Genomic DNA, 19,981 nt, shown 5'->3' on the forward strand with positions numbered 1-19,981 from the left:
CCCCTCTGTTTGTACACTGAGCGCCCCCTAGTGGATGAACAATCAACATGTCATAACTCCTTGATGCATTGTGTGATTTGTTTAAAATTTTAACTATGTGATGAGTGGTTACCCCTGTATGCACATGCCCACATGTGGTCACAAGGGCAGCCACTGGCCTGGGTAGGCAGTCGTGCGGAACGAGGGCCCGTATATGACTGCTTGTAGTCCTAGTTATTATTATTATTATTATCCATCCATCCATCCATCCATTTTCTTCCGCTTTATCCGGAGTCGGGTAGCAGCTCAAGCAAAGCCGCCCAGACCTCCTGATCCACACACACCTCCCCCAGCTTCTCCGGGGGAACCCCAAGGCGTTCCCAAGCCAGCCCAGAGATGTAGTCCCTCCAGCGTGTCCTGGGTCTTCCCCGGGGCCTCCTCCCAATGGGACGTGCCCGGAACACCTCTCCATTATTATTATCACTACTACTATTAATCGTTTCTTATTTTGGATCTGATTTTCACAAGTTGTCATACGAGTTATTCAGTTTAAAAAAATGTATGTGTTTTCATAATAAAGTACACTATCTTGAAGGTTTAGATTTAGATTTAATTTGATAAATATCCATCCATCCATTTTCTTCCGCTTTATCCGGAGTCCACTAGGAGCCACATTGTGGAGCACCGCATGGCACCAGCTGAATGTTCAACGAGAGCGCCACGAATCAGAGTTTAAAGACATTAAAACATCTGGCAGCCTCAAGACTTTTCTTTCATTAATAAACAACCAAAAAGTGTGATTTAATTAAGGGCACTCTCCGAGCCACGAGGTGGCAGTAACGCACACAAAGCGCTGATCGGCGACTGGGAAAAAAAGAAGCTGAAGTTGAACGTCACATGAACAAAGTTTCGGCACACTGCTTCGTGATCAGCTGCTTTGAAACTTCGGTGTCTGTCTCCAGGTGAGAATGTACACATAAACCGCCGACCTTTCTTCACCTTTATTCAAATAACGTCAAAAAAGAAACATCAGTGCAAAGGCGTAGGTAGGCCAAGCTGAGTCGCGATAATGTTGCCTTGTATTTTTAATTTGACTTATAACGCTAAATTAGCTAGCATTAGCCAAAATACGTTACAGATAAAAAGTGACGTTGCGACAACATTCATGTTTTAACGTAGTCAAGTGTAATTATACCGTCACAGCTGGCGAATAAAACCCAGTGCGAGCAGTCGTGTATGAAATGTGTTGCGCAAATGATCTCGACCAGTCGTGTCCAGGACTGTGTTCAGCAGTAAAGAACTTTATTGTGATTATTGACTATTGATCCGGTGTCACCGACCGAACGGTACCCCATAAAAATCAGTCCCCCTGCCTTCACTGCACATGCGTCATTTCTGAGCATCAGCATAGATTCACAGATTATCACAAAACGGCCTAGTTTCTGATTGAAACTGACTTTAGAACAATTTAAGGGGTTTTACCTTGTCATCTTTTGGTTAATAATCACATTATTCCCATTGATGGCTTTGGGTGTAGAGAGTCAGAGTTAGAGAGTCAATCTCAGACATGCTGTCAAATTTATGTGGAAACGATTGTTGTACAAAAACTTCACATATCTGTTGCTGAGATGGATGATGACTGGAGTTCAGTTTTAAGCAGAAACAAGGCGAGAATCTGTGAATTGCTGCGGACGCTCCGAAATGACGCATGCACAGTGATGACAGGAGGACCAATTTTTAGAGGAGACTGTTAGATCGACGACACAGGAGGCCATGTGCCCACAGTTGAATGGCTGAGTCTATTAGCCCGGCAGCTGGTATGCAAGTCGTGGTAAGATGTCAATTTGCCCGACTGTCATTGAATCAGGTGCATATAGTCAGGTTTGATCAATATTCGCCCGATCGTGGAGCAAATGACTGCACTGCTGCACCCAGTTCTTCAAAAGAATCAAACTCAAAACCTTGTTTCAGTTTCGTCATCGTCACCTTTGTCCTGGTTTGTCCAGTAATGTGCGTATAGTCTGTCGTGGTTGACTGCACCCAACAGCTGGGCAAATAGAACTGTTTTAAGTCACGTGCCTGGCCAGCTGCTTGACGAATAAACTCGTCCGATTTTCATCACATACACAACATCGGTCCAGAATCTGTCGTGAGTTTTGACTGAGGAGGAGGACAGAGAAGTTGTCAAAATGACTGCGTGTCCTTGCAAATTGGAGCGTGGATACCCGATCTGGGCCTGACAAATATTAATCTTAAAAAGTCTTAATCCAACTGGTTTGGTCCAGCACAGAGAGTAAATAAAAAGTCTTAATCTGACCTATTTACTCCACTAATGCACCAAAAACTTTCACATACTCTCCAGTGGTAACAGCTGTATCTTAAAGCTGTACCACCTCTGTTTTTTTTTAAGAATTTAAAAAGAATAAAAAGAATTTTCTTTTTCATCACTGTAATTTTATTCCTTGCTCTTTAAAGTTTAGGTGACATGATATGTAATGTTTTGAGTATTTAAGACTAAAATTAAACAACAGTTTGAAATTTTTCCTTTCCTGGTGTGCAGTTACTAAAGAGATAAATATTCGGATTTTAAACTGCACGCTACTAAAAACCAGGAACTTCCTGGCGAGTCCCGACATCAGAGAAGAAGGAGGAAGTGATATCAGCGGCGGATCCATTATCTTAATAGTCCCATTAATTTATGGATTAATTTATGGATTTTTATAGGCTACTGACAGCCCCGTTTCCACTGAGTGGTTCGGGTCGGAGATGCATGGTGTTTTCAGTGTCAGAATGGTTCATTCTCGCTGGAAGAATCATTTTGATTGGCAGGTGGAACACATTGACGAGTGCACACGCACGGCATCTACAGCTTCTCCACTCAACATGGAGGCAAAACCGAGCAAACATTATTTCATTGTTTTGTGAATCATGGGATAATTCGCATGCAGACTGAGACATTATGAGCAGATGAGGGACTGGGGGTCTTTTAGTTTGCAGCGCAAAGCGCCCACGGTGCAACAAGAGGATTCATTCGCAGCAGAGACTCGATCCATCAGCCACAGAGGCAGTTACCGGATTACACCTGTAGTTGACCGTGCCACACACGGATCGTTACAGCAGAGACTCGACCCATCAGCCGCAGAGGCAGTTAAATTATTGGCAGAATTATTGGCAGGGGTGGGCTTTGAACCCGGAACCTTCTGAACTGAAACCAAGCGCATTAACCACTTTGCCACCACCCCTTGGTGTCCTCAGTCCCCAAACGCTTATTGAGTGTTGTTAGAAGGAAAGGTGATGTAACAGTGGTAAAAATACCACTTTCCCAACTTTTTTGAAATGTGTTGCAGGCATCCATTTCAAAATGAGCAAATATTTGCACAAAAACAATAAAGTTTATCAGTTTGAACTAGAGCCCGACCGATATATCGGCTATAAGCCCTTTTCAAAGTACTCACTATTGGCCGAAATTTTGCAGATAGAACGCCGATAATTTCTCATAAACAGAACAGTTACTGAAATAATGTTTATGTCTGCAATGTAAAATTTCCTTGCACCGTTTGTCCAGTAGATGGAGCTATGACTCTATTCAGCTGAGAGCTGCTTACACCCCTGCTTAAATGTGTTCATCACCGGCCCCCGTAGTTCGCAATCACACTGCACTGATCGGCTGACAAAAGCATACAAGTAAGATTATAAGGATCTATATCCTTATCCTGAACCTATATCTAAGTTGCAGCAACAAGAGGTACTCGATTGCATTTTTGCATTTTTTTGAACTTGAAAATTCTTCTCTGTTATAAAGTTAATCAATATGAGGACAAAGCTTCAGCTTTTAGCTCATACCTTATTTGTTAAGGGTCCAAAAAAGAACATTTATTAATGAAAAAAAAAAAAAAAAAAAATATATATATATATATATATATATATATATATATATCGGCTGATTTATCAGCTGTCAGCAAATCAGCCGATTTATCGATTATCAGCATTTTTTTCATCCAAATTTCGGTATCGGCCTCAAAAAAATCCATATCGGTCGGGCTCTAGTTTGAACATTAAATATCTTGTCTTTGTGGTGTATTCAGTTGAATATAGGTTGAAGAGGATTTGCAAATCATTGTATTCTGTTTTTATTTACATTTCACACAACGTCCCAACTTCATTGGAATTGGGGTTGTAATATGAATGAATGAATAGAGCCTATATTGTCATTGTACATATGCATACATATAATATTTGTCCCCTACATTTAACCATCCTAATTACAGTTAGACACAATCCAACCACTAGGAGCAGTATGCAGCCACAGTTCAGCGCCAAGGGACCAACTCCAAATGTAGAGACTCTGCTTTGGTCAGGGGCACACAAAGGAACAGACCCTAATTAAGCATGTTTTGATTGTGGGAGGAAACTGGAGTACCCAGAGGAAACCCACGCAACAATAATAAATAATGTAAAAAACAATGAAATAAACGATGTGTCGTTTGCATAGAGTTCACTTGGGTGATTGCTGGAAACAGCTTTGCGTGAGCAGAATAAAGGACCGGCGATCATTCAGTGTGTGAAACAGCTGGTGAGGAAATAGCATTGTCGACTGGCACACAGGCCAAGATGGAACCACCCGTGGCTGGACGTGTGTCATGAAAGAGCGTTAAAACATATATAAAGCAGGCGTTCAGACATTAATTTGCATGGTAAAGCACACCGATCGTTTGCGTAACATCTTACGGATGCCCGACCCCAGGAACACACATCACTCAAAAGGGTCAGGTCAAATGTACTCTCAAAAACTCGTGCATGCTCACATGAGCTCCTGTAGATGATGTAAGACGGAAAAGATAATATTCGTCATGGAATTCCATCCAAGTAAAAATGTTCTCTTCATTAAAATTAGATGAAAATTTTGCAATGTTACAAAAATAAACCAACATTATAATGCTTGGATTTCAGCAGAAACTAAATTTTGCTAGTTTTATGAAATTTGAAAGGCCGTACCACTTTAATAGCATTTCTTGATAAATTAACAAAATAATTCATCTACTCAAATTGTGTTACTTCAAACCAGGATTGTACTACTTTTACAATATCCACTCTAGAACCTTCAGTGGCTGCAGATACCATTCCCATACCATTTTACCTGTTTGAAAACAACCCATTTATTCCTGAATATGTTTGTCTGGGTGCACTTTGCGAACGTATTGTACAAAACATCAGCCCAAACTGTGAAACAAGTATTCTGCTGCTCCAGAAGGAAAATGCGTGTAGTTAACCCTCTGGGGCCGACGCCGTCGTATACGACGGCTAAGACCAAGCTTTACTAAATTATAAATAACTTTTTAATGATATGAGATAGAAACTTACTTTTTTTTGCTGAAAAGTTAACTCCGCGGACTTTCGAGCCAGCCATCAGCCATCTTTGTACTCCTCATAGAAGCTGTGTGATGACGTGCGCAATGTGAGTGTCCAATCGGAATTGCTTCACCGTTACATGGTTTTCCAAAATCCAATCGTAGGGCAGATTTACCTCACGTGAAAAGCCAAAAAGCCAAAGATTGTTTTCAGGAGTGATATGTTAATAGTTGGGCCGTTTGAATAGCCCCCTGGCTGCTCCAATGAGTACATACTATTGGGCTCCAAATGCGCCCTGCGCCATTACGCACAGCGATCAGTGAAAGCAGACGGAAAGCCTCTGATGACAATGTCGCGTGCTCAAACAAAGAGTGTGTAACTATCAGGATTGCTCCACTACTTTGCATGTGAATGTTACTGGATAACTCTGTTGCTTTCTTGGCGTAAAGCACTGTTTACGATATCAATGGAGCGAGGGGGGAGGGGCCACCCCTCAGACTGTAAGGAGCCAAAGTGGGCCAAAGTGTGAATGAAAGCTGCTTTAGGGGCAGCACAGAACACTCCAAAACACAGTAGAAGTAGAAGTTTGTGATGTGACCTTTGTGCAATAGCAGACAGAAATTGCTTTGAGTTGAAGACAAACAAAACGCATAGACCATTTTGTATATATTGTTCAAAATGTGCATTTGTGTTTATTGTTTAAACCTTTTGTTGTACAGTCTTTCACACAATACCTCAAATTACCTTTATAAAGTGTCAAAACAGTTGTTTATTATAGTTTGCTGTGTGTTTTGAATAAATGTGTGTGGAAAATTATTTTTTGCTTTGCTTTTTCCTTTCTTATTTCTGATTGTAAACCTTTATTACACTTATAAAACACAACAAAAGCATATATATTATGAAAGCACAGGTTGTCCTGAAAAAAAGAGACATAAAACTTGATTGTAGGATGCAGGGAGAGCTGTTAACAGCAATAATAAAATATTTATGCCAGGCGAGTGAACTGTCCAAAAAAATACCCTCGGACCCCAGAGTGTTAACAGCATGACTCAGACATGCAGTAGAAGACTTGGATCAGATTCTTTTCTCTTAATATCCAGGGGTCGAAATACATTTTTTGTAACCTACTTGCGCTGGTGCTAGTAACAAAAAAAATTACTTGCACCAAAAAAGTTACTTGCACAACCAAAAGTCACTTTCACACCGGGCCCACTTTGAGTTGCTTCCTGTTGCGTCATGACGACGCAGGAATTTATGCACAGAGAAATCAGAGTGCACAGTTTGGCTGTAGCCAGACTGTGCACTCTGATTTCTCTTCTAGTTTGTATTTGTTCTTGTGCTGAGCTGCAGGTCTGCGCTCTTAGTTCTGTTATAGTTTATCTTTCTTCCTGTGACTGCGAGATGCGCGTATGAGCGAACGAACCGTCCGTGAGTAAATGTGGAGATGTCTGGAGTTATACTTGATGTGGACATGTCCTGTCTCTGGCAATCAGTCTGTGAGCAGGAGTTATGTCCTTTTTTAACACAGTGATGAGAGAGTTTAAGCAGAGAGTGAGGAAGTAACTGCCTGCAGCCAGACAGTTTTTTTTTTTTCTTTTAATTATTCACGTGCACGCGTGCACGAACAGTCCGTGAGCGGACTGGAGATGTCCAGACTTTTTACTGGATGTGGACATGTCCTGTCTCTGACAATCAGTCTGTGAGTAGGACTTATGGATTTTATTTAAACACTTTTGTGAGAGTCTTCTCACAAAAGTGTTTGCTCCTGGAGCAGGAGAAGGAGGAGCAGCTGCTGCAATCAGCATTTTTGTCTGTGCTCTTTTTTGAGCGTGTTGTGTACACGGTATAAAAACAATCCTGCGTTATTTATACTGCGGGAACAATGGAACACAGCAGGAATCATAAATTGGCGTCGGGTAACGCAGTCTTGTGAGGGTGTGGCTTCCAGTCATGTTGAGTACCGTCCTGTTGCTCTGACTTGTGCTGAAACCACCTAATTCTGTGTTGAACACAGGACGCAAACAAAAATAAACATGTTTAATTTTTGGCGTCCGATTTGCTTCATCCTTTGCGGCCCACGTGCTGTTGTGGCGCTGAGCTGCATCATCTCGGCACTGAGTTGCTTCCACGTGGCGTCGTCATAACGACACATGACACAACTGGGAGCAGCCCTGGTGTGAAAGGGGCTGAAGCAACTCGAAGCAGGTCTGGTGTGGTTATGACAGAGTTTGAGGGAAGAGCAGTAGCAGCGACAGCAGCGGCAGACAGTTTTGTTTTTTTTTTTTCACGTGCGCGCGCGAATGAATTGTCACAGCAACTCGCTCCATGTGTGAGAGTCATAAAACGCAGGGAAGATGAAGACAACACACTGGAAATTGTTTTTTCCTTATTTATTCCTTTATTGGTTCATTCTACTGGTGCTTATAGTTGATAAAACTTGGATAAAATTACTTGCACCAGTGCTAGTGCAGTATAAAATTACGTGCACCGCTCGAATAATACGTGCACAAACTAGCACATGCACGTACTATTTCGAGCCCTGATATCCGATACAATAATTTTGTCCAATATCAAATCAATATTGATTCAAAGTGTCCTCTCAGCACACTCTGAATGGGATGTCATCATTACTCAACATGACGTCCATGTGAGGAGACAAGATGCTCTTGTAGATAAGTGACCATGGTGAGAAGGCTGGCTGTTTTAACAGGGATTTCACAGAGATGTGCAAAAAAATGAAACCTCCAAGTTTGGATAAAATATATGTACAATACCCTGCAATTTTGTATGTTCTCCCACTTAGAAATCATGGAGGGGTCTGAAATTTTCATCTTAGGTGCATGTCCACTGTGAGAGACACAATCTAAAAACAAAAATCCGGAAATCATAATGTATGATTTTTTTAAATAATTTTTTTGTATGTTACTGCTGCAAATAAGTATTTCAACACCTGTGAAAATCAATGTTAATATTTGGTACAGTAGCCTTTGTTTGCAATTACAGAGGTCAAATGTAGGTTTTCAGACACTGCAGCAGAGATTTTGGTCCACTCCTCTAGAGCCTGACCAATATGGATTTTTTGAGGCTGATGCCGATAACGATATTTGGATGAAAAAGTGCCGATAATTGATAAATTGGCTGATTTGCTGATAGCTGATAAATCAGCCGATAATATTATTGCTATTCAAACCACAACTAGTAAGATATCACTCCTGAAAATGATCTTTGCCATATCAGGTGAAGTAAAGCTGCCCTATGATTGGATTTTGTAAAACCATGTGACGGAGAACCAATTCCGATAGGACACTCACATTGCTCACGTCATCACACATCTTCTATGAGGAGTACCAAGATGGGTGACGGTGGATCGAAAGTCCACGGAGTTAACTTTTCAGCAAAAAAAAGTACGTTTCTATCTCATTAAAAAGTTATTTACAATTTTGGAAAGCTTGGTCCCAGCCGTCGTATACGATGGCGTCGGCCCCAGAGAGTTAATGGCGAACGGCAGTAATTCCCAGAACCCTTACGGACGACCAGTGAATCTGAATGTTTCCACCTCTTAGCAGTAAACGAAAGTTTTTCATGCTAGAAATAAGGTTTACACAACGTGGGCTTAATAAAAAGCGGGACCGATGCAATGAAGCACATTTGACACATTACTACATAAACTGAGTTAATCAAACTGAGTTGAACTGAAACGGGAGAAATGTGAGGTGAATGTAATCACAACGTTATTGGGTGATTCTTAGACTACGGGCACTTATTATGTCCTTTGATCATATTGTATGAAAAACAGAAAAAGGGAAATTTCACTCTTTTATAGTTATCTTTACAATGAAAGTGTTTTAAGTTTTTAATTTGTTCTAGTAGTCTATGATGACTTTTTCACCTTTTTTCAGCATCATTATATGCAAATATTGCTGTTTTGTGCTTGTCCCACACCCAGACTTTTGATCTTCAGTGATAAAAATGAATGGTAAAAAACGTTTTTTCTAATGTTTTAAAATATCTCTGAATAAAATATCAGTAAAATAATCAAAACATAATTGGGGTATTCAGTGTCATACAACTGTTGTGATTTTTTTAAACAAAATATAGTTGTCCCACACTATTGCCGTAATTTTCACCACGACACTGTAATGTCCCTTTAAACAGTTTGTATGAAAGATTGTTTGGGTAGTTTCTATGGAGATAAACAGTGACATCAGAGCACATGTATATAGCGCCAAATCACAACAAACAGTTGCCCCAAGGCGCTTTATATTGTAAGGCAATGGTGTGGTGGAAATTACATTTACAAGGCCAGTAGTGCCCGTAGTTAAAGAATCACCCTATTACAAACAGCATCCTTATAAACTTACTTGTGTGGGGGAGGTGACTGGAAAATCACTAAGGGCCCTTGGGCAAGGCCTTTAATCCCCTATTGCTCCCGGTGTGTAGTGAGCACCTTGTATGGCAGCACCCTGACATCGGGGTAAATGTGAGGCATAATTGTAAAGCGCTTTGAGCATCTGATGCAGATGGAAAAGCGCTATATAAATGCAGTCCATTTACTTGTATGCTTTTGTCAGCTGATCAGTGCTGTGTGATGGTGAACTACGGGGGCCGGTGATGAACACATTTAAGCAGGGGTGTAAGCAGCTCTCCGTTGAATGGAGTCAGAGCTCCATCTACTGGACAAACGGTGCAAGAACATTTTACATTGCCGACACAGACTTGCCTCTACTGGTGGTTTGCTCTCACTGCGGTATTGTATCACTTCCTGTTCAGGAGCACAGCGGTGTTTTGCTGTATCTGTTAGCTGTTTAATCTGCGCAGTTAGATTGATCTAGTTACCTAGATAACGATTTGTTTCACAGTGTAATATTCACGTGCCTTAACTAAAGCACTCCCTCTGCTGAATCACCTCTAAATTATTTACACATTATTCACTTTGTGTGTTTTTAGGAATCCGCTAGTTTAGCGCAGCTACTAGCTCTTAGCCAGTTTAGCATGGTGGCTTCTCCTGTCTCTCCCGCACTTCTCTGCTCTGGGTGTGAAATGTTTAGTTATTCCTCGGCCTCCTTTAGCAGTAATGGTACTTGTAATAAGTGTAGCTTATTCGTAGCTTTGGAGGCCAGGCTGGGCGAATTGGAGACTCGGCTCCGCACCGTGGAAAATTCTACAGCTAGCCAGGCCCCTGTAGTCGGTGCGGACCAAGGTAGCTTAGCCGCCGTTAGTTTCCCTCTGGCAGATCCCGAGCAGCCGGGAAAGCAGGCCGACTGGGTGACTGTGAGGAGGAAGCGTAGCCCTAAACAGAAGCCCCGTGTACACCGCCAACCCGTTCACATTTCTAACCGTTTTTCCCCACTCGGCGACACACCCGCCGAGGATCAAACTCTGATTATTGGCGACTCTGTTTTGAGAAATGTGAAGTTAGCGACACCAGCAACCATAGTCAGTTGTCTTCCGGGGGCCAGAGCAGGCGACATTGAAGGAAATTTGAAACTGCTGGCTAAGGCTAAGCGTAAATTTGGTAAGATTGTAATTCACGTCGGCAGTAATGACACCCGGTTACGCCAATCGGAGGTCACTAAAATTAACATTGAATCGGTGTGTAACTTTGCAAAAACAATGTCGGACTTTGTAGTTTTCTCTGTGCCCCTCCCCAATCGGACCGGGAGTGACATGTTTAGCCGCATGTTCTCCTTGAATTGCTGGCTGTCTGAGTGGTGTCCAAAAAATGAGGTGGGCTTCATAGATAATTGGCAAAGCTTCTGGGGAAAACCTGGTCTTGTTAGGAGAGACGGCATCCATCCCACTTTGGATGAAGCAGCTCTCATTTCTAGAAATCTGGCCAATTTTCTTAAATCCTCCAAACCGTGACTATCCAGGGTTGGGACCAGGAAGCAGAGTTGTAGTCTTACACACCTCTCTGCAGCTTCTCTCCCCCTGCCATCCCCTCATTACCCCATCCCCGTAGAGACGGTGCCTGCTCCCAGACCACCAATAACCAGCAAAAATCTATTTAAGCATAAAAATTCAAAAAGAAAAAATAATATAGCACCTTCAACTGCACCACAGACTAAAACAGTTAAATGTGGTCTATTAAACATTAGGTCTCTCTCTTCTAAGTCCCTGTTGGTAAATGATATAATAATTGATCAACATATTGATTTATTCTGCCTTACAGAAACCTGGTTACAGCAGGATGAATATGTTAGTTTAAATGAGTCAACACCCCCGAGTCACACTAACTGCCAGAATGCTCGTAGCACGGGCCGAGGCGGAGGATTAGCAGCAATCTTCCATTCCAGCTTATTAATTAATCAAAAACCCAGACAGAGCTTTAATTCATTTGAAAGCTTGACTCTTAGTCTTGTCCATCCAGATTGGAAGTCCCAAAAAACAGTTTTATTTGTTGTTATCTATCGTCCTCCTGGTCGTTACTGTGAGTTTCTCTGTGAATTTTCAGACCTTTTGTCTGACTTAGTGCTTAGCTCAGATAAGATAATTATAGTGGGCGATTTTAACATCCACACAGATGCTGAGAATGACAGCCTCAACACTGCATTTAATCTATTATTAGACTCAATTGGCTTTGCTCAAAATGTAAATGAGTCCACCCACCACTTTAATCATATCTTAGATCTTGTTCTGACTTATGGTATGGAAATTGAAGACTTAACAGTATTCCCTGAAAACTCCCTTCTGTCTGATCATTTCTTAATAACATTTACATTTACTCTGATGGACTACCCAGCAGTGGGGAATAAGTTTCATTACACTAGAAGTCTTTCAGAAAGCACTGTAACTAGGTTTAAGGATATGATTCCTTCTTTATGTTCTCTAATGCCATATACCAACACAGTGCAGAGTAGCTACCTAAACTCTGTAAGTGAGATAGAGTATCTTGTCAGTTTTACATCCTCATTGAAGACAACTTTGGATGCTGTAGCTCCTCTGAAAAAGAGAGCTTTAAATCAGAAGTGCCTGACTCCGTGGTATAACTCACAAACTCGCAGCTTAAAGCAGATAACCCATAAGTTGGAGAGGAAATGGCGTCTCACTAATTTAGAAGATCTTCACTTAGCCTGGAAAAAGAGTCTGTTGCTCTATAAAAAAGCCCTCCGTAAAGCTAGGACATCTTACTACTCATCACTAATTGAAGAAAATAAGAACAACCCCAGGTTTCTTTTCAGCACTGTAGCCAGGCTGACAAAGAGTCAGAGCTCTATTGAGCCGAGTATTCCTTTAACTTTAACTAGTAATGACTTCATGACTTTTTTTTGCTAATAAAATTTTAACTATTAGAGAAAAAATTACTCATAACCATCCCAAAGACGTATCGTTATCTTTGGCTGCTTTCAGTGATGCCGGTATTTGGTTAGACTCTTTCTCTCAGATTGTTCTGTCTGAGTTATTTTCATTAGTTACTTCATCCAAACCATCAACATGTCTATTAGACCCCATTCCTACCAGGCTGCTCAAGGAAGCCCTACCATTATTTAATGCTTCGATCTTAAATACGAGGGCTGTCAATAAAGTAACGGTCCTTTTTATTTTTTTCAAAAACTATATGGATTTCATTCATATGTTTTTACGTCAGACATGCTTGAACCCTCGTGCGCATGCGTGAGTTTTTCCACACCTGTCGGTGACGTCATTCGCCTGTGAGCACTCCTTGTGGGAGGAGTCGTCCAGCCCCTCGTCGGAATTCCTTTGTCTGAGAAGTTGCTGAGAGACTGGCGCTTTGTTTGATCAAAATTTTTTCTAAACCTGTGAGACACATCGAAGTGGACACGGTTCCAAAAATTAAGCTGGTTTTCAGTGAAAATTTTAATGGCTGATGAGAGATTTTGAGGTGATACTGTCGCTTTAAGGACTTCCCACGGAGCGAGACGTCGCTCAGCGCTCTCAGGCGGCGTCATCAGCCTGTTCAAGCTGAAAACCTCCACATTTCAGGCTCTATTGATCCAGGACGTCGTGAGAGAACAGAGAAGTTTCAGAAGAAGTCGGTTTTCTGCATTTTATCCGGATATTCCACTGTTAAAGGAGATTTTTTTAATAAAGACGTGCGGACGGGTCCGCGCGTCGGGACGCAGCCGACGCGGTGCGGCGGCACAGGAAAAACACCTCCATTGGAAGCCTTAAGGACAAGTTGGAACATGTCCTGCTGTTAAACAATTTCTCATATACTCACTCCACTGAAAGCCATCAAAAGCCACCTGGATTTTACAAATGGCTATCAACACGGAGGTATTTTTCCTGTGCCGCCGCACCGCGTCGGCTGCGTCCCGACGCGCGGACCCGTCCGCACGTCTTTCATTAAAAAAAATCTCCTTTAACAGTGGAATATCCGGATAAAATGCTGAAACCGACTTCTTCTGAAACTTCTCTGTTCTCTCACGACGTCCTGGATCAATAGAGCCTGAAATGTGGAGGTTTTCAGCTTGAACAGGCTGACGACGCTGCCTGAGAGCGCTGAGCGACGTCTCGCACCGTGAAAAGTCCTTAAAGCGACAGAATCACCTCAAAATCTCTCATCAGCCGTTAAAATTTTCACTGAAAACCAGCTTAATTTTTCGAACCGTGTCCACTTCGATGTGTCTCACAGGTTTAGAAAAAATTTTGATCAAACAACGCGCCAGTCTCTCAGCAACTTCTCAGACAAAGGAATTCCGACGAGGGGCTGGACGACTCCTCCCACAAGGAGTGCTCACAGGCGAATGACGTCACCGACAGGCGTGGAAAAACTCACGCATGCGCACGAGGGTTCAAGCATGTCTGACGTAAAAACATATGAATGAAATCCATATAGTTTTTGAAAAAAAATAAAAAGGACCGTTACTTTATTGACAGCCCTTGTATGATCAATCTATCTTTATTAGTTGGCTATGTACCACAGGCTTTTAAGGTGGCAGTAATTAAACCATTACTTAAAAAGCCATCACTTGACCCAGCTATCTTAGCTAATTATAGGCCAATCTCCAACCTTCCTTTTCTCTCAAAAATTCTTGAAAGGGTAGTTGTAAAACAGCTAACTGATCATCTGCAGAGGAATGGTCTATTTGAAGAGTTTCAGTCAGGTTTTAGAATTCATCATAGTACAGAAACAGCATTAGTGAAGGTTACAAATGATCTTCTTATGGCCTCAGACAGTGGACTCATCTCTGTGCTTGTTCTGTTAGACCTCAGTGCTGCTTTTGATACTGTTGACCATAAAATTTTATTACAGAGATTAGAGCATGCCATAGGTATTAAAGGCACTGTGCTGCGGTGGTTTGAATCATATTTATCTAATAGATTACAATTTGTTCATGTAAATGGGGAATCTTCTTCACAGACAAATTAATTATGGAGTTCCACAAGGTTCTGTGCTAGGACCAATTTTATTCACTTTATACATGCTTCCCTTAGGCAGTATTATTAGACGGCATTGCTTAAATTTTCATTGTTACGCAGATGATACCCAGCATTATCTATCCTTGAAGCCAGAGGACACACACCAATTAGCTAAACTGCAGGATTGTCTTACAGACATAAAGACATGGATGACCTCTAATTTCCTGCTTTTAAACTCAGATAAAACTAAAGTTATTGTACTTGGCCCCACAAATCTTAGAAACATGGTGTCTAACCAGATCCTTACTCTGGAAGGCATTACCCTGACCTCTAGTAATACTGTGAGAAATCTTGGAGTCATTTTTGATCAGGATATGTCATTCAAAGCGCATATTAAACAAATATGTAGGACTGCTTTTTTGCATTTACGCAATATCTCTAAAATTAGAAAGGTCTTGTCTCAGAGTGATGCTGAAAAACTAATTCATGCATTTATTTCCTCTAGGCTGGACTATTGTAATTCATTATTATCAGGATGTCCTGAAAGTTCCCTGAAAAGCCTTCAGTTAATTCAAAATGCTGCAGCTAGAGTACTAACGGGGACTAGAAGGAGAGAGCATATCTCACCCATATTGGCCTCTCTTCATTGGCTTCCTGTTAATTCTAGAATAGAATTTAAAATTCTTCTTCTTACTTATAAGGTTTTGAATAATCAGGTCCCATCTTATCTTAGGGACCTCATTGTACCATATCACCCCAATAGAGTGCTTCGCTCTCAGACTGCAGGCTTACTTGTAGTTCCTAGGGTTTGTAAGAGTAGAATGGGAGGCAGAGCCTTCAGCTTTCAGGCTCCTCTCCTGTGGAACCAGCTCCCAATTCGGATCAGGGAGACAGACACCCTCTCTACTGTTAAGATTAGGCTTAAAACTTTCCTTTTTGCTAAAGCTTATAGTTAGGGCTGGATCAGGTGACCCTGAACCATCCCTTAGTTATGCTGCTATAGACTTAGACTGCTGGGGGGTTCCCATGTTGCACTGAGTGTTTCTTTCTCTTTTTGCTCTGTATGCACCACTCTGCATTTAATCATTAGTGATTGATCTCTGCTCCCCTCCACAGCATGTCTTTTTCCTGGTTCTCTCCCTCAGCCCCAACTAGTCCCAGCAGAAGACTGCCCCTCCCTGAGCCTGGTTTGCTGGAGGTTTCTTCCTGTTAAAAGGGAGTTGTTCCTTCCCACTGTCGCCAAGTGCTTGCTCACAGGGGGTCGTTTTGACCGTTGGGGTTTTTACGTAATTATTGTATGGCCTTGCCTCACAATATAAAGCGCCTTGGGGCAACTGTTTGTTGTGATTTGGCGCTATATAAATAAAATTGATTGGATTGAATTGATTAAATGGACTGCATTTATATAGCGCTTTTCCATCTGCATCAGATGCTCAAAGTGCTTTACAATTATGTCTCACATTCACCCCGATGTCAGGGTGCTGCCACGCAAGGCGCTCACTACACACCGGGAGCAATAGGGGATTAAAGGCCTTGCCCAAGGGCCCTTAGTGATTTTCCAGTCAGGCCGGGATTTGAACCCGTGATCTTCTGGACTCAAGCCCAACACCTTAACCACTAGACCATCACCTCCCCTAATGAGTACTATGAAAAGGGCTTATATTGGCCGATATATCGGTCGGGCTCTACACTTCTCCATACAGATCTTCTCCAAATCTTTCAGGTTTGGAGTTTCAGCTCCCTGGCTGTGTGTTTGGGGTCATTGTCATGCTGGAAGACCCAGCCATGACCCATCTTCAATGTTCTTACTGAGGGAAGGAGGTTGTTTGCCAAAATCTCGCAATACATGACTCCATCCATCCTCCCTTCAATACAGTGCAGTCGTCCTGTCCCCTTTGCAGAAGAGCACCCCCAGAGTATGATGTTTCCACCCCCATGCTTCACGGTTGGGATGGTTTTCTTGGGGTTGTTCTCATCCTCTAAACATGGTAAGTGGAGTTGATTCTAAAAAGCTCTGTTCTTGTCTCATCTGACAACATGACCTTCTCCCATGCCTCCTTTTGATCATCCAGATGGTCACTGGTGAACTTCAAACAGGCCTGGACATGTGCTGGCTTGAGCAGGGGGACCTTGCTGCCCTGCAGGATTTTAAACCATGACAGCATCATGTGTTACTAATGTAATCTTTGTGACTGTGGTCCCAGCTCTCTTCAGGTCATTGACCAAGTCTTCCTGTGTAGTTCTGAGCTTTCTCAGAATCATCCTTACCCCACAAAGTGAGATCTTGCATGGAATCCCAGACCGAGGTAGACTGTCAGTCATCTTGTGTTTCTTCCACTTTCTAATAAATAATCATAACAGTTGTTGTCTTCTACCAAGCTGTTTGCCTGTTGTCCTGTAGTCCATCCCAGCCTTGTGCAGGTCTACAGTTTTGTCCCTGGTGTCCTTAGACAGCTCTTTGGTCTTGGCTATGGTGGACAGGTTGGAGTGTGATTGATTGAGTGTGTGAACAGGTGTCTCTTTATACAGGTAACAAGTTCAAACAGGTGCAGTTAATACAGGTAAAGAGTGCAGAATAAGAGGGCTTCTTAAAGAAAAATTAACAGGTCTGTGAGAGACAGAATTCTTGCTTGTTGTAGGGGATCAAATACTTATTTGCAGCAGTAACATGCAAATAAATTATTTAAAAAAATCATACATTGTGATTTCCGGATTTTTTTTTTTTAGATTATGTCTCTCACAGTGGACATGCACCTAAGATAAAAAATTTCAGACCCCTCTATGATTTCTAAGTGGGAGAACTTGCAAAATCGCAGGATGTTCAAATACTTATTTTCCTCACTGTAGAGTGGAATGGACTTTTAAATAGAGATAGAAATTCTAAAAATAAAATAAAAAATCTACTGGATCCAGTTTACCTGAAATGTATTGTTTCATTAGAGTTTGTTGTACAGTAGTTGAGTTGTTGATGTTGTGTGTCTTATTTTTCCAGACACAGTTCTAGTCTGGCGTTCTGCCCTGTTTGCAGATGTTTGCTGGTGTAACAAAGAATGGACAATAACAATGGCACCGTGGTCTTCAATGCGTCCAAAAGAGAGCTGTTTACCACAAACAATGGCTTCAAATCACTGCAGAAGAGATTCAGGGCTCAGTGGAAAGTCCAGAGGTAAGGCTTGGTGGTGAAACATGCTTCCAGAGCTTCTTTATGAACAAACTGAGTGAGTGGGTGAATGCTGTGTGCTGCAGCCTGAAGGAAGAGCTGACTGAGGAGCGGCTGAAGGGAGTCAAGCTGTGGATAACTGCAGGTCCAAGGGAGAAGTTCACTGCAGCAGAGGTGAAGTATCAGCACAACAAAGCAGAATCAGAACAGCCTTTATTCACCAACTATCTGCAAAATAATACAAGGAATTTGACTCCGGTTTGAACTGCACTCTCCCTGTACAAACATGTAGAAATAAACATGAAATAATTAAAAAATACAAATGCACAAATACAAAAATGTGCAAAAGAGAAACAGTCAAACAGACTGAAGTTAAGTTGTACATGAGGTATATGAATGAGTGATTTTTTTTTGGCAGGTTAAGTTGTTCATCAGTGTGATGGCCTGTGTAAAGAAACTGTTCCTGAGTCTGGTTGTTCTGATGTACAGAGCTCTGTAACATCGACCAGAGGGGAGGAGTTTAAACAGTGTGTGTCCAGGGTGGGAGGGGTCTGCAGAGATGTTACCAGCTCACTTCCTGGTCCTGGACCGGTATGGGATTGTGAAGCTGTGACGTAACGCATCACGTGATAAATCTGTTTCCGGGTCCAGACAAAACAATGTCGACAATTGTAGGGGAACCTCGACATACAGGCGAATCAACATACGAGTTTTTTGAAATATGAGCCGTTGCTCGGTCCATATTTTTGTTTGGGATATGAGCGGAAATCTGAATAACAGGTCGCGCTTTGGGTTGTCACTGGAGAGAAGAACGGGGAGAAGCTTCTAGTGCGGACGATAAGGCAGCGGATTTTGCTGCACTTGTTGCGAAGGAAGGCTGCGTCCTGCAACAAGTGTTAAATAGATACGCACCAGGACGTACATCATCGAGTGCCAGCGTGTTTCAATGAGCTTCGACGTGCATCAACTTGCTCTTAACTTATAAAAAACTTACCCTTAACTTATTGGACTTATGCCAGCTTTTTTTTTTAATACGGTTGGCATACGCTGGCTGAATCGTCAAGGTGTGTCAGGGCCTTTAGCTTCTTAAAAAAAAAAAAAAAATCACTATCATGTTAACGGCATCAGAAGGAATTTTGATCTGTGGGAGAGATTTAAATATATACCTACAACCCCAGTTAGACATTTCCAGTAAAAGACACCTTGTAGGAAAGTAAAGTAAAAAGTAAAGGCACTGTTCGAGGACATTGGACTAACACACTACTCTTAACTTTATATTCTAAGGTACCAGGAGATAATGTAGACCAAATCGACACTTATCTAAATTCTTTAGACCTGCCCACATTAAATGAGGAACAAAATGAAATAATGACTGCTGAAATAACTGAAGGGGAACTAACAAATGCAATTACTAGACTCAAATTAAATAAATCACCGGGATCAGATGACTATACAGCTGAGTGGTATAAGAAATTTAGAGATGAATTAACACCTATTATCAGGCCTGGTATTTTTCCTGCCTGAGCCGGATTTCTGGCTTTTGGATCCGGATATATGCAGCGGAGGCGACAGGTTGCCATGTAATCCCTATGGAAGGACGCGTTGTGGATATGTAGTGACGTGGAGATGTCTGTCTGGAGTTTATACTTGACGTGGACATGTCCTGTCTCTGGCAATCAGCCTGTGAGCAGGACTTGTGTCCCTTTTGTCTTTTATTTAACACAATTATGACAGTTTGAGGTGGAGAAAGTGCAGCAGCGGCAGCCGGTGTTTTTTTTTTCCCCTGCGTGCGTGCGCGAACAAATCATCCGTGAAGATAATTTTATTAATTACTGTATTTTCCGCACCATAAGGCGCACCCTCAATTATGGGGTCCATTTCTGTACTTAACCCATACATAAGGTGCACCTGATTATAAGGCGCATGCTAAAACATACAGTCTACAAAAAAAAGGTCACAGAAGCAAAACAGTGAGTTTATGTGACCTTTTTAACAATTTTGTACTATTTAACAATACTCACATTATTTTGTATTATGGTTCTGTCACAAATCCATCAAAGTCCTCATCTTCTGTGTCTGAATTGAACAGCTGGGCAATTTCGCCATCAAACATGCCAGGTTCCCTCTCATCTGCCCTCTCATCATCATTGGAGTCAGTCTCGTTGCCAG

General features: G+C 41.8%; 1 protein-coding gene across 1 annotated transcript in view; it reads left to right on the plus strand.

Annotated features, from left to right (window-relative positions):
* Positions 1-871: 871 nt before the first annotated feature.
* Positions 872-19,981, plus strand: part of ift52 (intraflagellar transport 52 homolog (Chlamydomonas)) — a 52,967-nt gene continuing 33,857 nt past the window's right edge. Inside the window, exons 1-3 of the mRNA XM_034167500.1 lie at positions 872-941; positions 17,681-17,818; positions 17,899-17,986. Of these exons, the coding sequence (XP_034023391.1) occupies positions 17,703-17,818; positions 17,899-17,986 (204 nt within the window). The 5' untranslated portion in view covers positions 872-941; positions 17,681-17,702. The remainder of the gene's footprint in view (positions 942-17,680; positions 17,819-17,898; positions 17,987-19,981) is intronic.

Source organism: Thalassophryne amazonica, chromosome 3 (assembly GCF_902500255.1).
Source record: "Thalassophryne amazonica chromosome 3, fThaAma1.1, whole genome shotgun sequence".
In the NCBI taxonomy this organism is placed as follows: Eukaryota; Metazoa; Chordata; class Actinopteri; order Batrachoidiformes; family Batrachoididae; genus Thalassophryne; species Thalassophryne amazonica.